Below are 19,699 nucleotides of genomic sequence, written 5' to 3'. Positions count from 1 at the left end.
CCATTACTTTCTATTTTATGCACAAAGATACACTGTTTTGAACAAACAAGCTCTTCCATTGTCAATAAGATAACTCAAACATTGGCCGATATATGCAGTATAAATCTTTATGTTAGGCATATGGGAGTTAAGATAACTATTGATCGGATTCAAGCTAGTTTTGACACACTGCTATATCTTTGCTAAGAAAGGATTATCCCTGAATTTATCTTATACATTGGCCGACATTTTCGGTAAAAATCAACTACTTTTTCTTCTTCTTTATTGGCATAGACACCGCTTAAGCGGTTATAGCCGAGTTTACAACAGCGCGCCAGTCGCTCATCCTGGCTGTTGTTTCCTATTCATTCAAACGGATATTTTTTGGTTACCCAGAAGTCAGGAGCTGCTTGAGCCATATGTAAAAGAATCGTTTGTGGTTCAATGGCTCAGAGAATTTTCCTCATTTGCGAGAACTTTTACACATGGCTCCATCCTCCTAATTGAATGAATGAAATTGAATGTTTATAGTGGAACCCATGAAAAATTAAGCAATTTTCGTAATTTTTTTTTAAAGTACTCTATCGAATGTCTCGAAGTTCTTTGGATATAATAAGGTATATTTTCCGCTATGTTTTATGATTTCTTTTTTTTTACAGAAATATTGAAAAATAACGAAGTTATATGCTATCTTCGGATGTGCTAAAAGAAAAGTTCCCCAACTGCTGACATGATTCCGGCCAAAAGAGTGACCGAAACAAAAAAATTCAAAAAGGTTATTAAAGTTGAAAGTATTTCCTATAAAATATAAAATACCAAAAGCTAACAAAATGGCGTAGCTCAGAAAAAAAGTGTCGTTTTCTTAGGTAAAAAATTGTCGTTTTTTTGATGCCAAATTGACAATTTTCAACCAATCGAAAAGATCGTAAGTCATTGTATAGTGAATATGTTCAAGATTTCTAAGTCGATCGGTCAAATTTTCGTTGAGTCATGATGTCAGCAAGTTTGAGGAATGTCGTTTCGAGAAAAACGCGTTTAAAGTTTCAACTAACGCTGCCATTCAAAAACTATTCAAGATACGATCTTGCCGATTTTACGGGATATTTTTGAAATAATAAATTGTCAAAAAAGCAAAAAAAAGAAATAAATTTTTTGAAAGTGTCACAGTCGTTTTTAAATCGAGATAATTTATTGGGCAATTATTGTTAAAACTAAAAATAGTCAATAAACGAACCATTCAGTAGATTTAGAATTGGCTGGGGCATACGTGTGGTATGAGTAATTTTGTGCTTTTCGAAATAATCATTTTCACAAGATGCCAATTATTGCATTTTCGTTTCTTTGGTAAATAATTTATAAATACATAAGTTTGGTTAATAAATAATAAAAAGTCTCTTACGTTTGCTGGGAATGTGTCACTCAATTTAAATTCATGCTACAAAATCCATTAGGAATTTCAAAAGTCCTCCACTGTGTATGCCTTCATGCATAAATTTCAGGATATCCGGTCAAATTGAATTGTCAATAGAAAGTCACACATTTATTTCGTCAACGTTTTGCAATGTTTTCATAATTATTTATAAACATACATATGTACATAACATATGTTGGTAGTTAATTCAGAAACAAAAGCTTGGTGTGAGAAACCGTTCATAAACATTGCACAAATAAAATTGACTTGCAAATCACCAATAAAACCACAACATGTAAATGAAAACTAATGGACAGGGTATGTACATACATTCATACTGTCATGCATATAGTTTATTTCAGACTGAAATGAAATAGTAGTAAATTGACACTCAACCAGTGTGAACTGTGGCCCAACTAATTATCCGTCTATAATATACATATACCATTGGCGTATTATGGTTTTAATTTTTGACTTGTGGTTTTCAATTGTGTTTAAGAATTCAGTTTTATTATAAAGGTAAGGGTTTGTCATAAAAAAGATCTCGATCAAGTATTCGAATAAATTCCAGCCGAGAGGTTCAATTTTCGACTACTCTTTGGCCGTCAGCAATAGCGCGCCGAGTATTCAGTCCCAAGGCGTCAATCGTTTCAGGCTTATCTATGTAGTCAAGACTAGACTTCGCATAACCCCTCAAAAACAGACCTATTGTATTAAATCGCACAATTCTGGAGGCAATGCCACGAGCTAATGCACTCTCCAAAAGTTTCCTTCCATAAATTGATTTTTCGTTGGTTGTATTGTATGCAGCGCCGTCTTGGTGGAACTAAAAGTTATCCACATAAATATCCTCTAATTAAGACACGAAAAAATCATTAATCATGGCTCTATAGTGTTCTCATTGGCTACTACATTATAGCCGGCTTAATTTTCGAAGAAATATGGGCTAGTGATTCGCTCTACCCATAGAGTACACCAAACCATGAGTTTTTGAGAGTTTAATGGCTTCTTAACAATGGCTTGTGAATTATCATCACTCCAAATAAGGGAATTTTGTTTATTAACGCATCCCTATTATACAACCGAAAGTGGGTTTCAATTATAAACTAAATTTTGTTATGAAAATCGTGACGTGCAAGATGCACGTCTTAGATTTTGTAAGCTCGCAAGCGAAATCTTTCCAAAAAATCTTCCATAAAGTGGATGGATGTAGCTCAAATTATTGCGCGCGAAAGTCGATGAACTCATTCGGGTCTTTTTCAATATTTCAATCCACAGCAGCATGAGCACGTATATTATCCACTAAAGTAAACAAGATGCGAAAGCGCTCCTCGGTGAAAACAACACGTCTACAAAACACACGTTAAAATCAACGAGTTTTAGTAAAACGATTATTACACTTGCCTGTTGGAACGAATATGCTGATAAGTATTAACATCTGTATTAAATTTCATTGGGACATAGCCGCCACTAAAGTTTAAATTAGCCAATGGCAGTGGTGAAAAAATGCCTATAAATAACATAGAAAGTTCAATACTTTGTAATACTGTGATTAAAAAGGCTTGTACATGCACACATTTTTATACCCTGAACAGGGTATATTAAGTTTGCCACGAAGCTTGTAACACCCAGAAGGAAGCGTCGGAGACCCTATAAAGTATATATGTACATACATAAGTGATCAGTATGTTGAGCTGAGTCGATTTAGCCATGTCCGTCTGTCTGTATATATACGAACTAGTCCTTCAGTTTTTAAGACCATCATTTTGAAATTTTGCAAACGTCATTTTCTCTTCAAGAAACCGCTCATTTGTCGGAACTGCCGATATCGGACCACTATAACGTATAGTTGCCATACAAACTGAACGATCGGAATCAAGTTCTTGTATGGAAAACTTTCACATTTGACGTGGTACCTTCACGAAATTTGACATGGATTACTGCTTAAGGTAATAATATAATCTCCGAAAAAATTGTTCAGATCGGATTACTTTAGCATATAGCTTCCACACAAACTGAACATATAGTTACTAAAAGAAATGCACCTGTGAAGGGTATATTAGCTTCGGTGCAGCCGAAGTTAACGTTTTTTTTTTGTTCATCGATAAGTGGGCACGAAATTAGCTGAAGGGGATAGACGCTGGCAAGATTCATTACAGAGAAAACAATTGATTGAAATAAATTAATGTCAAAGGGTCTATCTGCTTCTGTTTGCCAAAAATAAGTTCTTCAAATACTTTTCAGGAATTTGTAATTTAAGGTTGAAAACAAAAACTGATTGTTGGTGAATTGTGCTAACTAACGGCTAACTCCGTCTCCCTCACAAATAATAAACACATCGTGTAGTTAGTACATGGAGAAAAATAATTAAGGACGAAACGGAATTTTTAATGTTTTCGCAACATTGTAAGATTGTGAAAAGTGTGCAGTAATTTTTCAAAATAAATAAACATTTTTTTGTATACAACCATTTAATGTCATCCAACCGACTCTAGAAGCGCAATACAGTTAATTCAGCAATTCCTCAATCATAAAAGGCAAAAGAGTTTGTTGAGAGTCAGGATATTTTAAAGTTTTCCTGAGAATATCATATTGAGCATTAAGCTCAAAAGCAATGCAATAAAACAGTATATGAAAATAGTTTGCGAACGGAATAAAACTTATCGGTATGAACTTCATAACCATGTCCACATTGTAGAACCGCATCCCAATATTGATCTCACCAAAATTTTGAAAGTACTTTAGATACGTATAAATCTCATAAGAGATTTACTATAGTTAGTGTTGCTCATTATTACCAGTTTACTTATGAAACCCGTGAGGAGCTACAAACTTTGTCTTCTTATAGTATCTTTAAATGAGCTAGCTGAATTCTTGTATTAAGATTCTTCTTACAAAATTTTTGTTGAAAATAGAAGTACCCGTAAAACTATTTGGTATAGTACACTCGAAAAGAACTTAGCTAACTGGTGATAATTGCTTAACAAAGTTTGGGAAAATCTTTTCAATATTTGAAGAATTGGTGGAACAATTTAACTCAAAAAAGCTGATTATTCAAACTCTATCTTCGGATATACAATCTTGTTGTATTTTTTGTTTCACTCGAGTATTTTGGGAGTACAAGGATAAGCCATCTTTTCTTATAATTATCAGTAAAGTGTAATTTCTTACCTATTACCTATTCTGTATCATCCAGTCGATACTCCGCTTGGTTTTATACCTTATGTGTAATATATAATAACATAAAAGCTTGATAAAATCGAGTCAAAACATTCCCTAGTCTCTTCTATCTATAAGAATTTCAAACTTCCGAATGACTTTATACCGTATATACATTGTGACAAAAAAGTATATGGAAAGTGTAAATAGATGGCAAAACGATTTTTCCAATCCTCGAAACATAAGCATTTTTAGGGATGGCCTTCAGCTCCTTCAGCGAATTTTGTTTTATATCTTCGATCGACTGAAAACAGATTCCACGGAACGACAATTTCAGTTTGGGGAACAAGAAAAAAAAAGCAAATAGGGTGCATACGGATGTTGATCGATGTTATTCATTGCATTTTTGACTTTAAATTCGGTCACAATCGTGGCTCGATGCGATAGTTCATTATTATCGTATAAAACCTATGAATTATTCTTCTACAATTTCGGCCGTTTTCGACAGATATTCTCACGCAAATGCCTCAATACGACCAAATAGAACTCCTTATTGACCGCATATCTTGATGCACTAAGCCAAGAATATCGAAAAAAACATTGAGCATCACCTCCATTCCAATGGTTGTTAATTTGTTGTTTCATAGGCAGTTATTATGCTCTCCATGACTGTGGGATCGGAATTCGCACGATCAACCATGTCCAAAGAGACTTGTTTACTCTTTTGAAAAATCTCAGCTTTATTGGGACGAGTTGAGCAAGAACGCGAGTCATACACAAAGCTTGAACCAAAATATGTTGATGTTGATGACTTGCTTGATGATTTTCAAGCACCAAAAGGTCGAAGGTCGTCCACACTGAGGCATTGTCTTCAACGATCTCTCGACCGTCTTTGAAGGCTTTGTACCACTTGTAGGCTTATGTCTTCTTCTTCTTAATTGGCGTAGACACCGCTTACGCGATTATAGCCGAGTTAACAACAGCGCGCCAGTCGTTTCTTCTTTTCGCTACGTGGCGCCAATTGGATATTCCAAGCGAAGTCAGGTCCTTCTCCACTTGGTCCTTCCAACGGAGTGGAGGTCTTCCTCTTCCTCTGCTTCCCCCGGCGGGTACTGCGTCGAATACTTTCAGAGCTGGAGTGTTTTCATTCATCCGGACAACATGACCTAGCCAGCGTAGGCGCTGTCTTTTAATTCGCTGAACTATGTCGATGTCGTCGTATATCTCGTACAGCTCATCGTTCCAACGAATGCGATATTCGCCGTGGCCAATGCGCAAAGGACCAAAAATCTTTGGCAGAACTTTTCTCTCGAAAACTCGTAACGTCGACTCATCGGTTGTTGTCATCGCCCAAGCATCTGCACCATACAGCAGGACGGGAATTATGAGCGACTTATAGAGTTTAGCTTTTGTTCGTCCAGAGATGACTTTACTTTTCAATTGCCTACTCAGTCCGAAGTAGCACCTGTTGGCAAAGAACAATCCTGCGTTGGATTTCCAGGCTGACATTGTTGGTGGTGTTAATGCTGGTCCCTAAATAGACGAAATTATCTACAACTTCAAAGTTATGACTGTCAACAGTGACGTGAGAGCCAAGTCGCGAGTGCGACGACTGTTTGTTTGATGACAGGAGATATTTCGTCTTGCCTTCGTTCACTGCCAGATCCATTTTCTGTGCTTCCTTGTCCAGCCTAGAGATTGCAGAACTAACGGCGCGGATGTTGAGGCCGATGATATCAATATCATCGGCATACGCCAGCAGCTGTACACTCTTATAGAAGATGGTACCTTCGCTATTTAGTTCTGCAGCTCGAACTATTTTCCACAGAAGCAGGTTGAAAAAGTCGCACGATAGGGAGTCGCCTTGTCTGAAACCTCGTTTGGTATCGAACGGCTCGGAGAGGTCCTTCCCGATCCTGACGGAGCTTTTGGTGTTACTCAACGTCAGTTTACACAGCCGTATTAGTTTTGCGTGGATACCAAATTCGGATATCGCGGCATAAAGGCAGCTCCTTTTCGTGCTGTCGAAAGCAGCTTTGAAATCGACGAAGAGGTGGTGTGTGTCGATTCTTCTTTCACGGGTATTTTTCAAGATTTGGCGCATGGTGAATATCTGGTCGGTTGTTGATTTTCCAGGTCTGAAGCCACACTGATAAGGTCCAATCAGTTTGTTGACGGTGGGCTTTAATCTTTCACACAATACGCTCGATAAAACCTTATATGCGATGTTGAGGAGGCTTATGTGTCGTAATTAAAATTTCGGAATGATTTTTTACCCCGGTGTAAAGGTAATACCCGAACTTAGATTCCTCACTTGTAATACTTTTGGTTTAATTTGACATACGCTACTATGTTTAAAGCTTTTAGTATAAATTTTTATGCAAACTTCAATCCTATATGAAAATCGAAAACACATATATTGAACGGCGTAAGTTTACAAATATAAAACTATATCAACGGAATTTTATGGAAACAAAAATAGCAAAATGGAACTTAGGTATATAGAGTGACTGAGATACAGCACTATGGTAATTGTTGAGATATTAGTTCGACATAAATTAAATGAAGGCATAAAGAGTGAATGCGATTGCGATGAAAACCGGTTTTCTCTCATCAGTCATCCTCCGTACTCCCCAGATATATCACAATGCGACTATATTATATTTTCAAAACTTTGTACTGAGTCTAATGGAGCCTATTTAGAAAAAAAAATAGTTTTTAAAGACAATAGAACGAGCATTTTATTCTATACCCAAAAACTTCGGTTATTTTTAGAACAATTCTTGTAGAGTAAAACCGTTTTGTCAACGTCAGCTCCTAATCGTTAAAAATAGTTAGCTTTGATTACTTCAATTATCACATTCTAGGAACGATACTACAATATTTATGACCGTACCTGAAATGTTCTGATTAAGATAGTTTATTAAAGATGGATTTTCTTGCTTCTCAACAAACCACTAATTAATCTCCCACTATCGGCTCTCTTGCTGTTTAATTATTTCTGTGTCACTTACTTACATATTAAATCCATTAAGTATAAAATTTAGTATTTTACATGATAATTGCAAAAAAAAAAATTCTTTGCTAATTTAAGCTATGAACTTATTTATATATTTCCAGAAGAGTTCAGTAACTAAAGTAATCCAAGCAGTCCATCTCAATTAGAAAATGCATTAAAAGCACTATCTTTGCACCAATGACCAAATGAAATTTATTAATTTCGCAGTGGAAAAATACGGTTGCGCTATAAATTTTTAGTGAGTGCAGTGGAAGATGTTGATATTTGTGTTGCGCTACTTCTTCGTTTATTGGATACTGCTGGGTGGCAGCGCCAGCGAAGAATCGCTTTTACGTGAGTTAAATTTGGAATTGAAAGACTTCCCCACAACTTTGTGTAGATTGCATTGCATGCATCGCTTACGAAAAACGAAATACGAAGGCGACTTGACGGAGCGACATAACAATTGGGTAAGTAAGCGTAAACCCATACATTTCTATATATTACATATGTATTATATATACATATAGACCATATATATATAGCTTTAAATGTGATAATACAAACTCACATTGTTTGGTAGTTAGCTAACTTGAAAGTTGATAACTGTAAATGTGCTCAGAAAGTTATCGCCGTGTGAAAAGTGAAGCATTACTTTTGAACGAAAACATTCCAATTAATGAATAACGTTATACAAGTTTTGTGAGAGCAACAGGCAGATAGTTATATCACCTTGGCATGTTTATTTGGACAAGTGAGGTTAGGTTAGACGGCTGATTCTTCGCCGGGGAAAGGTACAACAAAAATTATGCAGCTATGTAGTAAATCGTCGACTAAGTCACTTGCTTTGACTTTGCTTCGAATTGTAACTTGTTCCTTCGCATCCAACTTGGATTTGGATTATATTATATGCTAAGGGCATGCTCACGCACTTTACTTTAAACTGGTGACATTCTGGGCATCCTGAACACTCTGTAATTTTATACTACGTTGTAACGACAAACATATAATAAATCTGAAAAAAAATAAAGAGGAACATAGATATATCATGTCAACAGGTCAACTACTCACCGTAGGAAGGCCTATCTGTACTTGCCCTTCGTAAAAATGTTATTTTGTAATGAAGATCACTGTCGATATTAATTAAAAATACTAATACTGAGTTGGATAGTTACTAATTAATGGTATGGAATTTGTTTTAATTAGAAAATAAATCTGAAACTTCTTAGATCTCTACTTTACCAAATTTTAATTTCTAATCACGTGCAAGTGATTTTACTACCGTAGGACTACGACGAAAAAGGCAATGAGTGAGTTTTCATTAGCAAGTCGTTTTCATAAAATAGATTCAGGCGCCCTAAGATGCGGATCATCGTTGCACTTGCTTTGGGGTCCGATTTTTACAGATGTTCAAAAGTTTTTCATATGAGCAAACAAAATATTCGTACACAACCAGTGTGTTTATATACTACTATGAGCAAGAAATAATAAGACTTTGTTCATAATTTTAAAATTCTTGATTTATTTTTAAAAAACTATATCGTCCAATGCAAACTAATCCTCCTTGAGCCCAACACACTTGCGCCAACGTTTTTTTTTTGTTAAAATCAATTTCCGGAATTGCCTTCAATGCGCATAGCGATTCGCGTTTATTGGCTTCAATTGATTCAAATCGGTTTCCTTGAAACGGTCGTTTGCGATTGGTGGAAAACTGACGAAGAATCAATTCAATATGCGACCTTGCATTATCGTGTGCAAAAACCAAGAGTTGTCGGCCCATGATTCCTGATTTCTTTGGTATTCGCTCGAAAAAATTGAGTGATTTTGGAACCAATCGCGCTTTCACTTTCCTTAGACCCTAATGATCTTTCAAAATGGTTTTCACTTATCCTTCCGATATTCTAACGATGTCAGTAACATCTCTGGCTGTTAATCATCGATTCTCAAGCACAAATTCCTTTATTTTATTGACGTGTTGATCATAAGTTGATGTTGATGTCCTTTCTGGCCGTGGTTCGTTTTCAACGCGTTCTCGACCCTCTTAATACTTCGTACCAATCAAAAACACTTACTCGAGACAAGCAATTATCACATTTTCCAACATTCTCAACGTTTCGGCACCAGAAATTTGATTTCGCACACACAATTTAGTTCTTCTTGGTCGAATAATTTCACTCATTGTAAAAATCAACGAATCCTCTTTATATTCATCAGAAAGATAAGCGTATATAAAAACTAATGCTTATTTTGATGTGGCATTTGACACAGATGTCACTGACAGTCATATCAACCTAGGAACAATTTTTTCCACTAATCGTTCTCCAAGAATGTAATTTTGTTACAACGAGTGGAGGTACAGTATGTAACACATATTTAAGGCAAGGTGTGTAAAATGAAAAACAAGTAAGGAAGGGCTAAGTTCGGGTGTCACCGAACATTTTATACTCTCGCATGGTAAAGTGATAATCGAGATTTCATTATCCGTCATTTATGTACATATTTTTCAAATACCGTATTTGTGTAAAGTTTTATTCCGCTATCATCATTGGTTCCTAATGTATGTAAGTATATATTATACAAAGAAGGCATCAGATGGAATTCAAAATAGCTTTATATTGGAAGAAGGCGTGGTTGTGAACCGATTTCAGCCATATTTCGTACATGTCATAAGGGTGTTAAGAAAATATTATATACCGAATTTCATTGAAATCGGTCTAGTAGTTCCTGAGATATGATTTTTGGTCCATAAGTGGGCGAGGCCACTTACATTTTCAATTTTTAAAAAAAGCCTGGGTCCAGCTTCCTTCTGCAATTTCTTCTGTAAAATTTAGTGTTCCTGACGTTTTTTGTTAGTCGGTTAACGCACTTTTAGTGATTTTCAACATAACCTTTGTATGGGAGGTGTGCGTGGTTATTATCCGATTTCTTCCATTTTTGAACTGTATATGGAAATAACTGAAGGAAACGACTCTGTAGAATTTGGTTGACATAGCTATAGTAGTTTCCGAGATACGTACAAAAAACTTAGTAGGGGGCGGGGCCACGCCCACTTTTCCAAAAAAATTACGTCCAAATATGCCCCTCCCTAATGCGATCCTTTGTGCCAAATTTCACTTTATATCTTTATTTATGGCTTAGTTATGACACTTTATAGGTTTTCGGCTTTCGCCATTTTGTGGGCGTGGCAGTGGGCCGATTTTGCCCATCTTCGAACTTAACCTTCTTATGGAGCCAAGGAATACGTGTACCAAGTTTCATCATGATATCTCAATTTTTACTCAAGTTACAGCTTGCACGGACGGACGGACAGACGGACGGACGGACAGACATCCGGATTTCGACTCTACTCGTCACCCTGATCACTTTGGTATACATAACCCTATATCTGACTCTTCTAGTTTTAGGACTTACAAACAACCGTTATGTGAACAAAACTATAATACTCTCCTTAGCAACATTGTTGCGAGAGTATAAAAATGACGAACTTCAAAAAAAAGTCACGAAAATCTTGTTTTTTTTTCGTTAAAAATCGTTTAAAAAAATATGAAAACATTTTACAAAATAAACAATACTGGTAGGGACGATAACTATAAATGAGTAGAACAACACATGTAAATTTTAAAGCAATCGGTTGAATACTTTTTTTTAGGACCATGACAATTTCAGAAAATGTTGATTCGAAATTTAAAGTTTCAAGAGACTGCAGACTTGTCATGGCGCCTTATACTTATCAAATACTATGGATTTCGATCTGAATTTTTCACAGAATGTTTTCAATAGGTTTTAGTGTCAAAATATAAAAACAAAAATTGATTTTTCGAAGTGATTACATGACAATACCCCCTTAAAAGAAAATGTGGATTAAGAGGATCCTGTATCACAAATGTCACTATAGCATATTAGCCAATTTTTATCATAAATTTATCAAAAAATCCACACTTTTGAAATATATATATATATGTATATTTACATATTTTGAACTTATTATATTAATAATATAATATAAAATAAAATATTAATATTTTCTTTTATTTTAAGGCGGATCAATCGTGCACCGAACACTGTACGAGGGAAAATGCTACAACGTCCGCGCAATCGGATAAGTATCAGTTTACACATACTCGCTATCGGATGATATTAGTCTGTCGCGACGACACTAGCTTGACATTTCGCATTGTACACATACGCAGCGTTGGAAATGAAGATACAGATAAGATTGTAGAAGGTGAAAGAACAGAAAAGAAATATAGAAGCATTATATTAAATAGCGTAGATGAAGATCCCACCGTGTTTACTTTGCCGGTGAGCATGGGGAATGCTACGGCGCCGCAAATGCAGACAACAATGTCAAATCCCAACATTGACACCGGACAACTGAGTGAGCCCGCAGAAGCGATTTATATGATTAAAGTACAAAGTGGCACAAACGCGACTATTTATATGGTAAGTGTGGGCGAAACGATGCGATAAGTGCATAAGAAAATTTGGTCAGTTGATGCCAACATTTTATTAGGATTAAGTGGCAACAGAATTAATGTGGGTGTGTGAAGAATGGGAAGATGAAGCTTATATCTCTGGGTGGAGTCAGGGCATACAGGAAAGGCGCGTGGGAAAATAATTAGGAAACAAGTGTATTTAATTAGAGTGGATTATTCTGTTGAGCTTTTATAGTGTATTTGTTTGTTTAAATTAAGGAAAAAACAAAGGAAAATTTTGTTTCTGTTTTTAACTTCTAAAATAAGGTCCTAACGTAAATCCCTTCCTTGCTTGCTTTAGTTTATTTTATTTATCGACTTTTTTTAACAAGTGGCAACACCCCTTCTATTATGAGCATTAAGTCTTAAAATAGTTTTTTTCATAAAAATATTCTTTAAAAGTTATATGCAGTTATGCGTCAAATGAACTGTATTCATATAGTACACCTTGTCGTATGAGCAACACTAAATGTATCATATAATTTCTTGTATGAATGCTCAGTTCATTGCTGCATAATTTTAACTCTGTATAACTTTTGAAGGTATAATTTTATGGAAAACATCATTCACTGGCTTTCAACCGACTTTAAACTGTAACTTCGACCGAATTCTTTTATATTGTTTGTGGAAGGTTTTCTGCTACAATGACAAAAATAACAACATTCCCTTAGTTTGAAACTATTTTATTAACATTTTTCATTTCTGGAATAGTTCAATGAGAACTTTTTCACAATAGATTATCTCCAAAATTCCACCACCTATACAATTTCCGCTTTGGCGGTGAATGCCAAACATCAATATGCCGTCGTGGCTAGAGCGGAGGAATATTCGACTTTACAGCAAGACTATACGCCGGGCTTTGTCGGAGATATGCAATTGGAGCGCTTTTTGCCCGACTATTCAAATGAAAGGCAACTTTTGGCGGAAATCACTTGGCAGCCGCCTGAAGGTAAGAACACAATTAAAAGTAGTTGCTATATCATCTATTTATATATATATATATTGGGTAGTCGAAAAAGTCTTTTCGTATTTTGCCAATAGATGTCATTGCAGTCGTATATCTTCAGTGCTACCAATCACATTGTGTCATACCATGTTGTGTTGGAAGGGTGAGATCTTAAGTTTCTTCAACAAAAAAAAATAAATTCGGAAAAGTTAAAAAAAGTTACAGCTGTTCAAAAATGAGTGAAAAAAAATGAAGAAATTCGCTATATCATGAAATTTATTTGATTTATCAGTTCGTGTAGCACAATAATGGTTCGCTCGCTTCCAATCTGGAAATTTCGATTTACACTGATGAAAGTTTTACACTGATGGCATAATGTCTCTATCCGAAATACGAAAAGACTTTTTCGACTACCCAATATAAATATGTATAAGTATAAACCAAGTTATGTTAAACTATTTACAATTGAAATAAGCTGCAAATAGTTGTCATTATATTAAATTGTATTTTCTATGCTCTCACGTTTCTTTAATATTCGCCACTAGACAGAACATGTTACTACCTTATACTCTACTTCGATGATTCCGGGTCTGATATGACATCTATGGAAATACGTAATGTAAGTATTTTTTCAAACAAAATCGGTGTATATTTTGGGGTGAACACGAAGAGTTAAAATAAAAATATTTTGGGGCAAAATTAGGCATTATATCTTTAACGTGCACATAATTCCTCAGACATATCACATTAAGCAATGACTCAATGTATTCATACATATGTATATCTTCATAGAATGATATCCTTCGCCATCTGCCAATATACCTTTAACATGTGGGCTCATCGAATAAAAAGCTAAGAGTCTGCCCTTCCATTGAAAAGCATTCAAATCGAAGCGATTGCGTGATAATGCGTGTAGGGGTCACTTAGATGACATACTTGATTGGCATTTGTTCAATTCTCGAAGCCAACATCGTATCTATTTCTAACATTCGACCACAATGGTAGGCAAAGGACAGAGGTTAGACGCAAAACGAAATGATTTGAGCAATAACAATGCACAGTCATTTCACAACGACGCAGACAGATCAATAATGATATAGACCAGAGAGCAATGCGGTACGTCATAAACGAAATGAACTCTCATCGTAATGGTATACAAGGTGCTTTCCAAAGTAAACAGGACTTTTTGAATCTAGAGCCCTCTGGTGGCGCCATCTATATGTCGACTGGTGCGTTAGAATTTGCTATCTTTATCGATTGTCCATTGAGAATTTCAAGACATTTCATCGATTGAAAGTGAAGTTGTTGCGTTTTAAGTGTCAGTATGTTTGTGTTATCGGTGCGAAAATGAGCTTCGAACAAAGAGCCAACATTAAATTTTGTTTTAAAATTGGTAAAACTTTTACCGAAACGTTTTAATTGATGAAACAAGCTTGTGGCGATGATTGCCTATCTCGTAGCAGAGTGCACGAGTGGTTTCAACGTTTTCAAAGGGGCGTTTTCGTGGGGCCATAAATGACGATCAACATGTAGGCCAATCAAAATCCGTGATCACAGAAAATTCCATCGAAACTGTGCGTGAATTCATCAAAAATCAGCCCAAATCATCTTTGAAATTCATGGAAATTGAGTTGAAAATCTCCAAATTGACTGACGTCCAAAAATTCCTCAGAATCCAACATACGAAGGACATCATTAAAGAGGTTTATTTGACCAAAAATTACATTTTAACCATTAACCACTCCCCGTGTTCACCTGATATGGCACCCTACGACTTTTTAATTTTCGGAAAAATGCATTTGCCCATGAAAGGAAAGCGTTATGCAGACGTAGTGGCCATTCAAAAGGCTTGCACCGGCATACTGGCGGCCATACCGGCCAACGAGCTAAAACACTCGTTCGACATGCTTTTGGACCGTGCGAAAAGCTGTATTGAAGCAGAATAAAATAAATTGATTTTGCCGAAAACAACATTTGTTCTTTTTTTTTAAAGTCCTGTTTACTTCGGAACGCACCTTGTACAAAAGGTTGCTTTGCTATAGTTTCGCAACATTTTCCAACAGAGAGTATAGTAGGTTAGTTTTGTTCAGGTAACCTTTACTTGTACCACCAAAAACCAATTTAGATATGTAGTTATGTATATATAAAATATCAGAATAACGTCATGAGTTGAATTTGGAGTGACTCTCTGTGCGTCCGTCTGTACGTGCCAGCGACAACTTGATTCAAAATTGAGATATTCTATATAACGGTACTGTTAAAAACTACTGAAAGTGCGATAAATCAATAAATAAATACGACAGAAACTTAAAATTGTACACCCGAGATGATATGAGAGAGCTTTATGGCAACCGGGGTAAAAATTCGAAGCTGGGCGTGGCACCTCCCACTTTTGGGTAAAGTCTCGAGACCTGGCCAACCGATTTCAACCAAACTTGATAAGTAACATTCTTATGTTACAGTGCGAAATTGGCGAAATCAGATTGTAACCACGCCCACTTCCCATATAACTTAATTTTAAATTCCACTTGATTCTTTCACTTTTCTAGCTGTCGAATATGGTGACCCCAGTATCTATAGTTGACATTTGATCGAAAATATCGGTCAATGCTTGAGATATATAATTGAAATTCAGACATAATCATTTCGCATATCAGCTCATAACAGTGTGTCTTTGTGTCTAAAATAGTTAATATCTTTATTTTCGAACAACCGGCTGACTTTACTCCGTCTGATTGCTGATGGTAGGTGTGGTATCTTAATGATCCCAAGGAACATTCTTTTAGTATATAACATGTTTATGGTATGTGTTACTACCAAGAACATCAAAAATCAGGTCAATACTACTCCCCACTTTCACGATTTCCTGAAGGAATTTCTCGGACCTTTGTTTCTACTTGTTTCATTTTAAGTTTTGGTACTACTGAAGGTAAAAAATTGTTTACTTCGACAGAGATTTTTATCTTGATTTGGTCGGTCAGTTAGAAAGGCAGCTGTGCGTTATAGCACTCCGATCAATATGAGCAATCTGTTCCTGGATTGTAGTGTTACCTTATATTTTAATTTACACCAGATTTCATGAAGATGCCTTCTAAAAAGTTTTCCATGCGGGATTTGGAGTTTTATCGATTAGTTTGCATGACAGCTATATGCTCTAGTGGTCTGACTTCACCGAATCCAATAAATGAGTAGCTTTTGGGAGCGTTTGGGGTATGCAAAATTTCAAATTGATATCTCAAAAACTGAGTTTCCATTTCGCGTATATACAGATGGTTAGACAGACGAACTGACGCATGGGCAAGGTTAAATCGCCTCAGTTTGTCATGCAGATCATTTATATATGTGATTTATAAAGTCTCCGACGTTTCCTTCTCGGTGATGGAAATTTTATGTTAAACTTAATATATTCTGTTTAGGGTATAAAAAGGGGTATCAGGAGTAGGTCCGAGCTAGTACAGTTCACGGAATGCCACTTGAAGTTGTTCATAGTATAGTAAATAGATTTCTTAAAGAAAAATAACTTATCTCTGCAAATTTTTTGCCTTAAATTTTGGCGGTTAAAATTTTCGAAAAGTTGGCATTTCATCACAGAAGTTAATTCAAAGGAAATTGTTTTAAATATTTGTTTTGCAAATTTTTATTGGAATATTTTATTTATAATATTAATTTAATTGAATAAATCAATACACCATTTGGGAACCTTTTTCAAAACATCTTATAAGATTCCTTGTTTAAAATTTCCATCATATGGAAATCCATTCCAATTATATTTCCGACAAAGGACTTGCTTAACCTTTTTTTTGTATTATTTCGTTTATTTTACAATTTCGTTTCAATTAAAAATTAATCAAATAACGAACCTCTCCAAACAATATTTTCAATCTTTGAATGCGCATTTTTAGTTTTATGAATGTCTTTTGTGGTTTTTCTATCAATTTTAAGTAGAATATTTTTATTTTTTTTAATAAAGCCTTTACTACACATCTACTTCGATATTATGCATATAATGGTATTAACTCACTAAGAGAAGAAAAACGCTGCTATTAGTGTAAAGTGCTTTGCAAGGTGCGTTATGCCATCACAACCATGCATAACATGATCTTGAAAAACACGTAGTTGCGCCATTCGAGTTTTCTCTGTAATTTTTATGCCTTAAGTAATTATTCCTCCCGCTTAAAAGCGGAGAAATTACTGCAGATTTTTTCCGCGAAACATTTATTAATTGAAAGGCGCTTACAGCTTTCTTCGCATGAGTCAATAAAAATTGTTTTTCTTTTTTTATGCACAAAGTGCCAAGCACTTGCCACAAGTAAATACAAATGCTTCAACAAAATATGTTTTCATTTGTTTCCTCTTTTATCTTCTTTTCTCTCGCCATCAACATGATCAACGGAGTAGCCTCGACAATTGTACGTGCATACTTTGGAGAATTTAACCTTTTCGGCCGTGTACAAAGTTGGTATAATCGCCCAGAATACCCACAATGCCGCCAAGGAAAGTGAAATGAAGTGGTTAATGATACAGACACCGTCGTGTGCGAAATGGTACAACTACAATTTCAACATTTGCCGTAAGTTAAATCGAAAAACAACATACTCCTACAATAGTTTATTTACTTTTACATACAGGGTGCGACATCTCATATGTTGGTGTATAAACATTGAATAGCTGTGAACTGTGAACGAACTGATTGCATTCGTTAGTCGAAAAATGACTGCAGGGTTAACTTTACAAAAAACCGAAACAAATGTATGGTATCAAATTTATTTGCGGTTACTAGGTTGAAGCAGACGACTGATGTTAGAAACAGTTGACATTGCCTGACCACCAATAACTTTCGACTTTACCCACTTGACTTCTTCTTGGAATGCAATTTGATAAGTGAAGTATACGCTTGTTATCCTCTGACTCTTAACGAACTTAAAACAAACAACACGAAGGCATGGCTAAAACGCCTGAATAATTAATTCGCTAAACTTAACCTAGTCTCTCTCTAGTGTCTCTCTCACGCGACCACTGGACTAAGTATTACAGTAAAACTTTTAACCGTGAGACTTCCTCAAAGCGTGGTTTTCTGCTTTTCCCTTTACTTGAAAACCGAGGGCAACGATTGAGTACCAGTTCAGAGTCTTCTATACGCTCTGTACACGTCGGACTACATTGACTACAGTCATGACGATATTTGTATAGGTAGATTCTAATGCATCCACGGCCCATGTTGTATATATGCAATCAGTCTGTGTGACCATCGTCCTCTGCATAAAGTTCGCCACCGTTGCTGCCACATTTTGATGCTTTTGTTTATCTCCTCCCTTTTTGCTACAGTAGACTTCACTGATAAGTTGTATATTCTTACCCTGTATATCTGTAGAACTGTATAAGTTCAAAAGCATTTATAATTGATTGGACTCAGCCTTAAATTGCACTATGGTGAAAAAACCGCATGTGATTTTTAAGTTAAATTATTCTTTCAGTAATACCGCAAATAATATTGTGCCAATTCACTACTTCCGTGAAACGCATTAATTACAATATTGGAAAGAAATCATATATTAAATTATAAATAACGAAAACTCAGAAACAGAAGAAAACATGAAAATAATTAGTTAAAATATGTTGAAAATTGTTTAACTAAGGCCCAAAGTTCATTTGCTTTCTACTTAGAGCCTAGTAAAAAAATCCTCAGGAAATTAGAATATTTATATCAATTAAATATTTAAAAATTAAGTGAGGAACTCCGTGAATAACATAGTGCTCTCGGTCTTATATGAAAGCAAGTAATTAAAACGATATTGTCCAATCAGTTGATACCGACCGCAATTTTTGAAAGCTACCCAAAACTATTCAACTATAAAGAAATCTCACATCAATCCAATATATAAAAATAATTCGAGCATAGGCCAAATAAAAGGAAGTAATTATCACGAAAGCTATCTTAGGGCACTAATATAATATATGAGACCTTTCCTTCGGAGGCTATTAGGAATATGACGAAACGTCAGGACAATCCGCTATTTTCTTAATAGAGGCGGATATCTCTCAAAGCAGTAATATCAAGGAATAATAAACTCAAAACATTTCGATCTTTTCTTTCAATGAACTAACGAAACTCAAAGTAAAACATTTTTGAACTCCATCATATTTTCAATACATGGCTTTGGTATTTTGTATTTTGTGTTGTATAATTGCAATAATTATTTAGTATTGTTGGTACACGCATCAAAGATGAACTTCAGAAAATGCAAAATGCGAAATCCCAAGCCAGGCGGCTGAAAATGTGAATGGCGTTTAAGATCCTTAACTGTAACATCAAATCAAACGCAATTTTTGTTTTAAACTGCGATTCTGCTGAGCCAACTATAAACCAACTTTAACCATTTATACTGGTGATGAAAATTGGGTCAGGATGGACTATCATTAAAGGTTTGCTGTGTGTTTGAATTCGATCGACAAGGAATCATTTACAATTAGCTGCTCCCCTACGGCTAAACTCTTAATGCGGACGAGTACTATCAACAAATGCACCGTCTGAAGGAAGCAATCGCTCATAATCAGCTTTGGCTAAAGGAAGAAAATTGTGTTCCATCAGGACAACGCTAGGCCACACACATCAATGGTGACTTGCCAGAATACTCTTATCCATCCACTTTACATAGAGCTTGAACTTGCCATCAAGTAATTACTTTGTGTTCCTAATTTAATTTATACCTACCTTTGACGTATGAGTTTGC

General features: G+C 35.5%; 2 protein-coding genes across 8 annotated transcripts in view; one reads left to right on the top strand and one right to left on the bottom strand.

Annotated features, from left to right (window-relative positions):
• The window catches only part of LOC126755348 (putative ATP synthase subunit f, mitochondrial), a 565,888-nt gene that overhangs the window by 85,102 nt on the left and 461,087 nt on the right, over nt 1–19,699 (bottom strand). Inside the window, exon 1 of one of the 7 annotated variants that reach the window (XM_050467852.1) lies at nt 13,146–13,149. The exons of the other annotated variants lie outside the window; for them this stretch is intronic. The gene's annotated coding sequence lies outside the window, so the exon portion shown is untranslated. Of the gene's footprint in view, nt 1–13,145; nt 13,150–19,699 lie in introns of those variants that run through there. 7 annotated transcript variants of the gene reach the window in all.
• Nucleotides 7,676–19,699, top strand: part of LOC126755324 (tyrosine-protein kinase receptor torso) — a 78,870-nt gene continuing 66,846 nt past the window's right edge. The window contains exons 1-5 of the mRNA XM_050467810.1: nt 7,676–8,017; nt 11,586–11,990; nt 12,734–12,971; nt 13,514–13,587; nt 17,367–17,538. Of these exons, the coding sequence (XP_050323767.1) occupies nt 7,823–8,017; nt 11,586–11,990; nt 12,734–12,971; nt 13,514–13,587; nt 17,367–17,538 (1,084 nt within the window). The 5' untranslated portion in view covers nt 7,676–7,822. The remainder of the gene's footprint in view (nt 8,018–11,585; nt 11,991–12,733; nt 12,972–13,513; nt 13,588–17,366; nt 17,539–19,699) is intronic.

The sequence above is a fragment of the Bactrocera neohumeralis genome, chromosome 4, assembly GCF_024586455.1.
Source record: "Bactrocera neohumeralis isolate Rockhampton chromosome 4, APGP_CSIRO_Bneo_wtdbg2-racon-allhic-juicebox.fasta_v2, whole genome shotgun sequence".
In the NCBI taxonomy this organism is placed as follows: domain Eukaryota; kingdom Metazoa; phylum Arthropoda; class Insecta; order Diptera; family Tephritidae; genus Bactrocera; species Bactrocera neohumeralis.
This window is presented reverse-complemented; position numbering and strand designations above follow the sequence as displayed.